Genomic DNA, 12,814 nt, shown 5'->3' on the forward strand with positions numbered 1-12,814 from the left:
GTGTCTATTTCATATTTTCTATCTCTGCTGGAGGAAAACAAATTACTTAGTTACAATTCATTGTACTGCAGCTTTTGTATATCTTGTGCTCTACGACTTGATAATACCAGTCCACTATTTTTATTCAGCCAGGTAATCAAAGCAGACACATTTACTCTGTTAAGAGCTGTTGTTCTTAACAGGGTCATTAAAGTAACCTTGAATTTGACAGCTTCTTTTGCTAATTATATTCATTTCATTTCCAAATATGTATTTTTTTTATTTTATTAATTTTAAATTGATGATTTTCTCTCTGTATGTCAAATATCATGCATGATTTTTTTGTGCAGATTTTCTACCCATGACCCTGGCGTGAAAATGTACTAATTAAAGTATTGCTGTCACGCAACAAATGTTTTTGTAAATATTGTAGATTAAAAATCTTACATTATATGTCCTGCCTTTAAGCTGCAGTGTGAATGGGGTCTGGAGACTGTGGCATTGTTTGCACTCCAGGCTGACCAGGGCAGGCAGTCAGACCTGCTCCACTCCACTGCTGAAGAAAGAGTTTATTTCTACTGGTTCATTTACCAAGAAGACTTTGCTGTTGGTGCAAAAGGAAGAGTGCATGCTGTGTGTGTAAAAGCAGTCAGTCCCCCATAGTGTGTTTTGAACACCAGGTTCTAAAATAAAACACTTTAAATCCTCCCCTCTCAGCGAGCAACTTCCAGCAATTGTTCATCTGGAGACTTATCTGCTGCCCCCTCGGCCCGATGGGAATGTCTCCTTTACAGACTTAAACGCACGTTAAAGAAATGTATGTGGCAGTTACTTCCAAAGCTCACCTCTTATATGTACAGTATACAGCACAGCTATAATCTTTGTCAAAGAAGCATATAACCCAACACATAGGAATATTATGTCTCCTTTTTTGGGATAAACCATTGATAAGAGCAAGTTTTGCGTTTGCTCTTACCCAACCAAATATGGACTTTGTGATTTTCTTGAGGGATTTCATGAAAAGATACACAACTTAAAATACTGATAACAGTGATCTGAAATACTGAAAGTCTTTGAAAACTTTGAATTCTTCAGCTGTGACGGTTTGGTCTCAAAATCCCAGATAGCAAAATGACTCAGGATTTTATTACTTGTTTCCCATATTCTCATGATCCATCTCTCTATTTTACAGCTAAAGAGTGGCGCTCATCACATTTCACCAAGACATCACACCACTTAAGACACAGTCCTCAAGATGGTGGCCGCTCGGTCCTGACGTGGACGGAAAGGTGAGGCCAGGATGTTCTTATTTACAATGCCTGCTACTGTGACCTGCAGCAGCAGAGTGATTGTTGTGGTGATAAAAGAAAACAGTCTGCGGCACATCCACACACGGCAGGGTTCTGCTGGACAAAAGAGGGTTATTGACATTGATATAAAAAGCAGCGTATCCTGTTTCTAAAGTTAAAAATAAATCCAGCAAGTGATTATTCTTAACCCTTGGGCAGATAGATTTGATCAGATATCACAATGAGTGTTTACGTTTTATCCCCTTTTCCTATTGAGAAAAGATAACTCCTCTTACCTTTAACCTTTGTTGCACTGTAGTCTGATCTTATCAAAGGCAAGTACACACAAAGGTCTGTTTAATGATCAACCTTTTTATTAACTTAATAGAACTAGTTGGAGATGTACTCTGACCACCGATCAGTGAAGTGATATCATTAATGGCATTACTTTATCAGACATGCTATATAAACCGTTTTTTTTAACTACAATTGCAATAATATTGAGGTAAATTTAATGTAATTACAGTGATTCCTGTTGCATCTTCTCATGGTATAACTTTAACCCTGTACCATTTCAACCCATCATGCCAGCCGGACATAAATGTGCAAGATAACTATAGATGTGCCAAATCCTTTTTTTTTTTTTGCCGGTAAGTGACCCCCCTCCCTCCCTTTCAGTAGCCCGAAGAAGAGAGTTTGTCCTCCCAAAATAGTGACGTCGCGTCCTTCCTGTCTCCATAAAACGTGCCTCACGCATGGACTGTAAGTGTTGCACAGAGGAGACTGGAGGGAGGAGAGAGAGTACAAGGCGCGCGTTACACGCAGGAGCTGATTGAACTTGCTTTTGTGGGCGCTATACCAGACACCACTTCGTTCCTCATATTAAACTCGCTCATCTTTTACTTTTATCTTTCGTTTTATTTAATCTAACTTTTTTTTTGTTTGAGAGCACCTGCCCCGAGGATACAGCGGTACATCCGTCTCCTCACTGCGGGATCAGGAGTTGGAGCTGCGCAGGAGAGCTCCCCTGTGAAACGCGTCATGGGATACGGGAGAATCACTGCCGCTGTTTGCATGCACACCTGAGGGCTTTCTGGATTAACAACGCGTGTTTCTTCTGAAAAATAAGACTTTTTTTTATTTACTCGCTTTGAGTAGAAACTTCTCAGTCGGGATTACAAGCCTCTTCCAGGGACTCTGCTGCTTTTCCTCTCATACGGTTTGGATTTGGCTGAAGAGTTGGCAGGATGGTCTCATCCGACGGCTTCAAATTGCTCGCTGTCATCGTGTGCTGTTCATCACTCACAAATGGTAAGAAGTCATTCATGCGTGCGCACATCAGTTATTTACGCGTAGTAGAGTTTGATGCATGAACGAGCATACATTTACCATCGCACTGTTTGTTTGATTCGTTTGAGTGATCGAGTAAATGTGTGTTTTTTGACAGTGTCAGTAATTAGACAAACTAGAAAGTGGCTTCTTTTTGTTCAACTTTTAATACTTGTTTAATTCAGCTGTAAATCAGAGGTAATTTGTTTTGCCATTTTTCTTCTGATTACAACTTTTGCGTATGATTTTTATTGTGTATTGATATGACTCATTCAGTACGGATGTTTTTTAAACAATTATGTGTGAACAGTTAAAGTCTGTCTTTAGAAGCTGCAATACTCACATCTACCGCTAGAGGTAGTCTTGTCCGGTTCTTATTAGCAGAATATTAACACATTAATAAAATGTGTTGTCTCTGACAGATAATTAAAACAGATGGACAGACTTTATATTTCAATATGTGAAAGCTTTTATTGATGCAAATGTATTTGGTTGTTTTGGATTAGTTTTCTTAGACGTTCTGGAGATTTTGAAAAATCAGCCTTTTGCTCTATATTATGAAAACAGTTTATTCCAGCAATTGTTTTAAGTGAGCGAACAGGACTAAACATTCTGGGAAGAGAATGTATTTTTCTTCTGACAGAACAATCAGCTTCATTGTCTCACTGTCATGCCACAATAAAACAAGACAAGAGTATAAAAGGTGGATGTTCCTCCACCTTGTGCCAGGTCGTGTGTGTCAATGAGATACACAGTAGTTCTTCCTCATGATATTCCAAATAAACAGCCCATCCAAACAGAGGAAATACTCTTCACTTCAGCTTCGTCAACAATGTGTTTGAGTAGATTTCCTTCACTGTCCACACACAAAGCGTGGGAAAGACACAAGGAGGAAGCGGATGCCGGGGCAAGAGGCAGCCTGGAATTGTTCTGGCATAGCAAAGGTCACGGAAATGTGACACGCTACCTGTGCAAGGATTTTTTCTCGGAGCTCCTTGCGCTCGTTTTGAGCCGTGTCAAACTCCATCCACGAGACAATGGATGGGAGGAAAGGAGGGTATTGTTTCTGCACGGGAGTTGCTGACTGGTAGAGCCATTAGTTATTGGTGGTGCATCAGCTTCTGTCTATTCATGCTGAGGTGTGGAAAAATAGAGCACGGAGATGGCGAGAAACAATGATTCACGATAAACCACCAAAATATGTCAAGTCAACATATTGAGGCTATAATTCTATCACAGAGAGGAAATAAAGGAGGCTTGATCTCATTTTAACAGTCTTTTTATCACTGTTAGTGCTCTCAGTGATGGAGAGGAAAAGGGTAAACATGGTGTCTAAAAGATCGTCTGACCTTTTTGTGTTGACTTGGTAATGTTTCACTTTTAGCTGCTTCTTTTTCAGAAATAAGCACAGGTCAAGTGTGTTGCTGTTTGACCTTTTGACACTGTTTTAAATGAGGCATAAAAGCTCAGACTGAGGATGTTCTTGCAGCTTTCTGCAACATGATGCTTCAGAAAATAGGTCTGCGGAAGGGTTAATTACTTCAAGACTACTGCATTTTTATTTGCCGTGCGTTACGCATGGAAAAGTTGTTTAAAAGAAATGTGGATTTCAAAGCTGTTGTTGGTCTCTGTGTAGATTCACTTTGTTTTAGTCTGTGGTGTCTGAGAGCACAGGCTAACTCCTGGATAAACATGTAAGGCAAAGTGCTGATGATTATAGGGACGATTCAGTTCCATCCTCGATCCTTTTAATCTACATTTTGTTCTATTGGTCAGACAACTTTTATTTCCTTCTGTGAGCACTGTGTTATTTTTGTAAGCCGTCATTCTGACAGAGTGAGTTGATGTTGTGCCTGATTCGTTTTGGAGTCATTTTGTCCGTCCTGCTGGGACACCTGAGACGGAGTGGAAAATGGGAGTGATGAGAGGTCAAACGAGTGCTTTGGGGGCTCATTGCTCACGGGCGGTACGTCTGGGTCCTTGGCCGCATTAGAAAACACACACACACACACACACACTCACCTGGATTGTGAGTCTTACCAATAAAGCAGAGAAAGCCGTCCCCTTACACAGGGATATTTCACTTAACAAATTGCTCCGTGTAGCTGTTCTTATAGGGTGATGGCAGCATCTGGTCCATACTAGGAATATCCATCCTGAGCCAGCAATATATTTTCTTTGAATCCTGCATGGGATTTCAATTTCAAGGAGCTTCTGTCTGCCTACTCGTCTTAATCGTACATTATGGAGCAGGAATCCTCTGGGTTACAACTTTGGACCCTCATGTATGAGATTCCTGTTTGTTGGCTCTTCTCAACTTTATATAACCTAGAGTGGCCACCCATCATGGCCAGATGTTCCTTTATTTTGCTTTTTTAAGAGAAGTCTGGGGCATATTGCGTCCAAATCTCCAAAGACTAATATACGGCCAATAAAAAAGCCACTCTCCCTAACTGTTGTCTTAACCTTGCAGTTGGCAAAGTGGGGAAGTTTCAGGACGGCTTTGTGTATCAGAGAATGCTCTTTGACGCACTGAGCACGTAACACGGCTACAGTAATGGGAGCCGCTACTTATTTTGGCAGGTGGTCCTGTCCCTGGTCTTATCACATGTTGAGCCTTTTGTAATTTTTCTCTTTGTTTGTCTTGGAAATCCCGACCTCAAGTCGGCTTACCATGAAATGACACTGGCACAAAACACTTGCTGCAGGGTGCCGAAGCGGTCCTGCCAGGGTTCGACACAAACACACTGAGGAAATGAAGTTATTCAGTGTGCTTATCTTTGCTTTTCACTCAAGTTTTTAAAAGGCAGAAGAGTGACAGTATCTGTAAACAAATGAATGATTCAACTTCATTGGTTTCTTATACTTATTAGACCAGGCTCGACAGGTTGCGTGCCATCCCTTTATCTCCCCTCCGTGGCCGGACAGATAAGTGACTATTAGCCACTGTTTTGCTTCTGTCGCCATGGCTCTGTTGTTGAACAGTAAGTCACTCTCAACGGGGGAATTACGATGCTGCATTGTTACTTTTGCCTTGAAAAACACCCAAAAAAGCTTTCTGCCCATGACACTCATGAAAGTCTTGCCGTTTCGTGACAGCAAGGGAAGCGTGGGGAGGAGAAGTGCTCTCTCTGTCAAAGAGAAGTGAATTTCCGCACATTATTTCAACGCTCTCAAAGGGCTTCCCCTTTAATTCAGGGACAGTACAGTCATCTCGTACAGTAAGAGTGGTTTTTATTTCGCAACATCAAACTTGAGCCAGTTTCATGCTGTAGGTTGGTGACATTTGCCAACAGTTAAGGCCAACCAGTCACATCCTTTCCTCGTATTTTCTTAGCATTTAGTTTTTTTACACATTTCTTTGTAACAGTTTGTTGTGTCCTCAGCCCTAAGTGATAGATGAACAGATAGCTGCAGTCCAGAATTACTAGAAAATAGTACCAAGACAAGTTTTATATTAAAGTAAATTAAATCAAATTTATTTAGAAGAAGAGAAGACATGCTGTGTTTGAAATCACATACTAAATACTACATACTATATATTATATACCACATACTACATACTGCATAGTACTGCGTTCGGCGGTAGAACGGAGCTGTTCAAATGTATTTTGCAGTATACAACGCCAGGCGCCAGTTTCAAGTTTTGGAAAGCGGAAATAAACAATAGCATGCCAATAGCAAAAAGCTCCTTCTTTAGCTATAGCAGTTGGGGGATTCGGTGCCTTGCTCAAGGGCACCTCGACAGTGCCCAGGAGAGGAACTGACACCTCTCCAGCGACCAGCCCCAGTTCCATATTATTAAAGCACCTGATAAAGAGAAAGGTCACAAAATGCGTCACAAGAGTAAAAGTGTCAAAAAAAAGTCCATAAAAACATAAAAAAGAAACAATCAAAAAAGCACAAACAACAGTAAAAACACTTAACTTAACTGACTCTTTATTCTTAATGACTCTTCTCAGTTCATCTTAACATAGTTTTGCGTCAGCACCAAGTTCAATTGCTGTACCTTTGACTTAAGACTAATAGAAACAAAGTCTTTCATTATTTGTCCTTTCTTTCAGACTAAATATTTGAATAGTATTTTTGTCTTGACCACAAACATTTTAGAATCCAACATCTCCGTTCCTGACTGGTCGTAAACCTACCACAAATGTTTTCCAAACACTAAATCCTGTGTTACTTCCCTTCTGCGCCAGCTGAGGACAAGGAAGTATAAATGTGATCATCCTGGTCTAATCTTAGTCAACCTGGCCCTCTGTCCGTTATTATGTTGATGCTGTGCCACTGCCTGAAGACCCCAACAACGCTTGACTGAGAGACTGAACCAGGAGTCCCTCTCTCTCTCTCTACAGGACTCTGTTTGTTCCATGCCTGTCCTCTTCTTAATGCCTCTTAATGAGAACCAGCTTCAGAGCTCTTTGAACACAATAAGCACAATTTCTGGCATTTTTCAGGCTCTCTGCTGGAGGAATGCAGCACACAGCTGTTGCGGGGGGTTAAGGGGTGTCTGGACGCTTGCTGAGGTCAGCGTTGGGCAGGCACTGGGGCAGGTGGGAGTTCCGAAGGTGTTGGTGTAAAGAGACAACCGCTTTTTTTTCCCTCTTCAAGCGGGCTGCTGGGGGCCCCTGCTGATTCATCCATCTGTAATGTGTTACCGAGGAGAACAGGGGAAAAATTGCCCAGTTTTAAGAGATGAGCTGCCTGCCAGTGCAATTCAAGGTCAGGGGGATGTTTTCCGTTGCTTTTATTGATGTTTTGTGTGCCAGCAGATGTCAGCGTTCATATGAAGTGTTGCTTTTGTATCGGGACATAAGTCAAAATACTAATTCATGATGCAAGAACACAAATTGAAACCTTCTTTGTGATGGCTAAGGAGAGGTCCAAGACAGATGGTTGATAATTTGTGAATTGTAGATTCCCTGGCTTTTAATCAAGGTCAGTAACCTTGTTTTTTATTAATCTAATATATTTTTATTAATCTAATATAGAGCTGAAGCACGTGGTAGCACAGCATGAAAGAGAATGAGCCACATCCCTCCCCTCTGAATAACCTTGGACAATAAAACAATGAGGGTTCTAATGTTTTTTGAGGAAGTCGATATTGAGTGCCACTGCCAACACTGGCACCGTCAGCTCATTCTGAGCCCAACAGCTGTACTGAATAATAGACAAACACTAGCTATATGTGTGTGTGCTGTGCTCATATGTGTTTGCATTTGTAGGTGCAGGTGCATGTGTGTATGGGGTTTCCTTGTGCATGCACATTTATACATGGTGTGTCAGCATGTCTGCTTGGTTTTAGGCTGATGTGTAACTCTATTGTCGATCTTGATGTTGTATGAATAAAGGTTTCCCTGCAGACGTCACATGGAGACTTGACTTAATGAAGTTGTTTTCTGACCACAGTGACAAGCTGTGCAGGGAGCTCAGTGAAAAGAAGGAAATCACAGTGACTGTGACACCTCACAGTGTTTCCTATGTTGGTCTCTGAGAGAGACCTCTCAGCAGATACCGCTGGCTGTACACCAAGTGTAGGCCACCTTTGAGTCAAACATCTCCACCTCATATTTTCCCCCGGCATTATGTAATAATAGTAAGAGTACAAGGTCGATATGATGAAAAAACTTCTTCCTCCTAAAGGAGAGGAAGGGAGCACCCATTTAAGGAGGTAGATTGAGGGGAAATGCACGCAAACACAGTCATCTGACTCGGTTCTCTGTGATTCTGACTGGGTTGACCTCTCTGGCTAAGTGGCGCAGCTGCTCCCCATGTTGTCTGCTTTCTTTTATTCCACTTTCTCTCTTTCTTTCTGCTCATCCCAGACCACTATTCATTCAAGAACCTGCCCTCCCCGCACCGGAAACACCCCCAGTGCTCTCACAGCGGACAATCACTTGCATAAGGGGCAGGAGCAGATGAGCACAAAGTGAACCCACATGCACAGAACAGAAGTGATTCTGATTCCTGGGATTGTCCTGCAATGTTTCCATTATGTTGTTTGGTGTTGTTAGTGACTGATAAACACTGTTAATGAGATGCTGTAAATATGTAGGGTTTTCTTTTTTAGCCTGTCTAAGTTCTCTCTTTCTGTGTGTGTGTGTGTGTGTGTGTGTGTGTGTGTCTGTTCAACAGGACATTTTGAGAGAGATCACTCGCCTAAGATTCTGCCCACTGACAGACCCCTCATACTTCAAAAGGATGAGTCGCTAAACCTCATATGCAGGTGAGCAATGAAACACATATATGAATGCTAATTGATCCAAAACAACTTATTAATTCAACATAATCTACTGTACACATTTTAGTTTAATTTATTTGTCCTTTATTTAGGTATTTTCAGTAAGTTTAATTATTCTACTTGACTACATTTCAGAAGAAAATTCTCACTCCACCACTTTTGTTTAAGACAAATAAATCGCTCTGCTTGAAATATTAAATTGTGCCTGATATGCTTTTTCTGCAAAATACGTTTAATTATCTGCATAGTCCCCGCCCACTATGCTAATTTCCAATATCCTAGCTTGAAATGTAGTGATTAGTAGTAGCAACGTTCACGTTAGTATTCAGTAGTGAGTTTGCAAAAATTCCGATGACGGTTACAGCTGGCTCGCGCATCGCCGAAGTGGTTGCCATAGGTTGCACATAATGATATGCATAACGTCACCCCGTCCATTAACGGGATTGGCTCCTTAGGTTTGTGACGTCTCAAACCTGCCAATCTGAAAACGTGTTGTTCAGCCTGTCCTTGGTACACTGCAGTTTAAAAGCAGACAGGCCCAGCCATGGAGATGACTGCTCATGTTGTCCCTGATATCTCTTGTAGCACATTATGAGCTGAAATTTCTTTCTTTTTATTGGTCAGTTATCAGAGGTCAGTCAGGAAGAGAAAAGTCTGTTTCTGGGCTCTCACTACAGCCATTAAGTTTAGACTCTGCTCTCATTAAATTGAAAGAAAGTCGGAGGAGGGAATAGACTGGATGTGCCTGGGCCTCAGGACCTTTGCTAAGAAGCTGGGACAATCCTTAACAGGAATGGGAATACTGGGACCCAAGTGTGCTGCATTCACATTTGTTAAGAATTTGTCAAGAATAAGGCTTGCATAATTTTTTAGGACTGCAAGGAATGTTCAGGAACTCATGTCTATCTAATGTAATGCTTCCCTACAAGGCCATATGCTATAACTCCTGGCCCATACTGAACTGTCTTGTTTTCTGACACTGGATCAGAGCTGGAGGTTACATGACCCGAAATTCTGCAGGCAGAGTCAGTGGTATGCGAGACATGTTTGATGTTCCTCTGGGATCTCTTTAATGAGAGTTTTTAAATGGAAGCTGTGTGGAAAGAATGTGTTAGCTGAGCAAATCATTCAAGAAAAACATGTTCCCATGTGAAAGTTCAAGTCGTCGGATAAGTTGAGATTAACTCAAAATAAACTCAAAATGAACATCAAGTCAGAAAAGACCCCGGGGGAGAGGCAGCCGCTGCCATCCTGAAGTAAAAGCTTGTGAGGTCATCGCCAGCTGTGACACATTCCCTTAAAATAGATCCACGGTTTGGATCCAGCGCTTTATTCGCAACAGCTCAACAGTAAAGTCAAATCCAAAGAAACGTGAATGTGGTACTGTGTAAAGAATTATATATGATATAAAAAAAGTGTCACAATCCTTTATAAAAAGTAGCCTGAGTTATCAAAAGTCTACTTAGCAGCATAATCCTCAGGTTCATGTAATAGCGTCCCTGTCTGTCTCCTGTCAGAGGTCACGAGCCGCTGCTCTGGACTCTTCCTGATCCCAAACGATCGACCTCATCAGAGGGGGTGAAGGTGGAGCAGTGTGATTCCAGAGGTCACCCTCACTCGCACTGCAGCAAACTGACAGTCACACACTTGACCGTCATCGACACAGGGAGGTACAGGTGTCAGTACTCCAAAGACTCGGACCACATCAACTCCACCTATGTCTACGTTCAAGGTGAGACCTGCAAAGCTCTCGGACCACTTCAGATTAAAGGTCCTTTTTATCAAATACAGTAAATGGATGCAGCAGGAACAGTCTCACTAAAATTATATTCTTAACTCTCAAATTGAAGTGTTTTCCAGCCTGAGAAAAACTGAATGTAATGTGAAACACTGAGAACTGTTCCATAAACTAGAACGCAGATAAGAGCTTTTCCGTTTTCTTTGTTAGGATTTAACTGTTTGGTTTTTTTAAGTCTTGAAAGACTCCTGATAAATGAATGTTTTTCTCAGGGTGATTGTCATCGGCTGTCACCAGTGAAGTCGTGTGGTGTTGAACTAAGTCCACAAACAGTGGCACTTAATGCACCGAAAGAAATGGTTAATGGGCAGTCAGATATTTCAAGAGCGATACGAGAGCTGGAAGATAGCCATGTAAGCAAAAAAAGGAACTGAAGTGGTCGGCGAGAATTGAAGAAAAGCAGAAGAAAAGACAGATTGAACGAAAGAAAGAAGGAAGGAAGGAAAAAAAAGACAGATTTAACAGACTATGCATGACTATGAGGATATTCCTTATAAGCAGGAAGCTGACCTAAGTCCATAAGCATTTAGACTCAAGTGCCGCATCATATTTCCTCAGAAAGAGAGGGACAGAGGGAGGACGTGGTTTCTTTGGTGGTGTGGTTTCTCCTGGAGGTGGAAGGGTGAGCATGTTTGCACGGGAAGCCCTGGTCATTGAGTGTGATTTCCTGCTCCGGCTACTGTTTTCCTTAGTCGGCCCTTGAGCGTCACATGGCACCAGTCTCATTTACAGTACCATTCAAATAGAGATTGTGCTGGGACACATTAAGAGAGTGTTTATTCAACATCAGCTTATTTCACTTCAGATATTTGGTTTTATTAAAACAGTCGGCATGTAATTTTTCCGCAGATGTGGCCACAGACACCCAGTCCGTAATCTTTCATCAGTGGGCCATAGGCTCAATCGTAGATAGTGACTTAACAGACATTTATTTAAATGATCACTTTAAGATAAGTGTTCCTTTATCACACCACTGCTGCTCAACCTCAGACCAATCACAGACGATCTATGTCTCTGTGAAGTTCCCACAGCGGCCCGTGTGATGCCTGGCTGCCCAGGAGGAACACACAACTAGCCTGTTAGCTCCATCTGCGCTCTGCTGCCTGATCCGGTTGGAATGAACTGATCTGAGATTTGATCTCTGTGTGTTGGATGCCCTGACATTGCCCTGATTCAATTTCACAGTTTAACTCTAGCATAACAGCTTTATTTCAGAGCAGCTAGCAGACATGGTTCACCCAAAGACAAAAAAATAGAAGAGGCCACATTTTTATTTGAAATGTGTTTTCTGACTGACCTGTATTTCAGATCTTGTGTTTGTTTTTTTGTCCCACAGATGACGAGGAACCATTCGTGGAGCCCCATCAGACGCCTTACATGCTGGGAATCTACAGGCATGAGACCAGCCTTGTGGTCCCCTGCAGGACGTCTTCTCCTTATACAGTTGTAACGCTGTCAGGGGTAAGGCCATACACTTACGGCATTTACCCTCCTTATGTTCATTCCTTCCTCGATGTGTTCAAACCTACTGAGTTTTAAACTTGTTATGAAACAGTCTCAGTTTATGATGACTCTAAATGACCTGTAAAAGCAAAATCATCAGCTCGAAGACGACTGTATCTTTTTCATTATTATTAATGCGTGTCATACCTGCCAACTGGCCTGTGTAACGTTTTTAATATCACGATACAGCGATTCTCGATAATTGATATTACAAGACAATCATATAATGATACATCACAATATCTGATTAACTGAAGAATACAAAATGGCCCTAGAAAGGTAAAGTGCAGAATTAATTTATTATTAATTGCAATTGGGTGTCAGTTTCACAGATTTTGACACAAATTGAGATAAACAATGATGCGGTGACTCAAATTGGCAGCGCTGGATTTTAGTCAAATTAAAATATCGACATTTGGCGGCAGCGATGCGATCATTGCATCACACCAGTCGGGACGACAATATCAGAATCAGAATCGGGGTTTATTGCCAAGTAGGTTTACACATACAAGGAATTTGTTTTGGTGGTTTTGGTGCAGAACAATTAACACAGAGCTAGAATAAAAATAAGAAATAAAATAAGATAAAAAATAAAAAGAATACAAAATATAAAAAGCAATACGTATAACACAAAATATGTTCAAAAATATGTAATTAAAAACTGTACAGGTGTGC

The 12,814-nt window shown here is 41.4% G+C and overlaps 1 protein-coding gene across 1 annotated transcript in view; it reads left to right on the forward strand.

Annotated features, from left to right (window-relative positions):
• The first annotated feature begins 2,064 nt into the window (after nt 1–2,064).
• The window catches only part of kdrl (kinase insert domain receptor like), a 41,956-nt gene continuing 31,206 nt past the window's right edge, over nt 2,065–12,814 (forward strand). The window contains exons 1-4 of the mRNA XM_069669858.1: nt 2,065–2,579; nt 8,733–8,823; nt 10,356–10,570; nt 11,973–12,097. Coding sequence (XP_069525959.1) covers nt 2,516–2,579; nt 8,733–8,823; nt 10,356–10,570; nt 11,973–12,097 — 495 coding nt within the window. The 5' untranslated portion in view covers nt 2,065–2,515. The remainder of the gene's footprint in view (nt 2,580–8,732; nt 8,824–10,355; nt 10,571–11,972; nt 12,098–12,814) is intronic.

The sequence above is a fragment of the Semicossyphus pulcher genome, unplaced genomic scaffold (genome assembly GCF_022749685.1).
Source record: "Semicossyphus pulcher isolate SPU_LCO1_2020_fin unplaced genomic scaffold, fSemPul1.0.p SCAF_2, whole genome shotgun sequence".
In the NCBI taxonomy this organism is placed as follows: domain Eukaryota; kingdom Metazoa; phylum Chordata; class Actinopteri; order Labriformes; family Labridae; genus Semicossyphus; species Semicossyphus pulcher.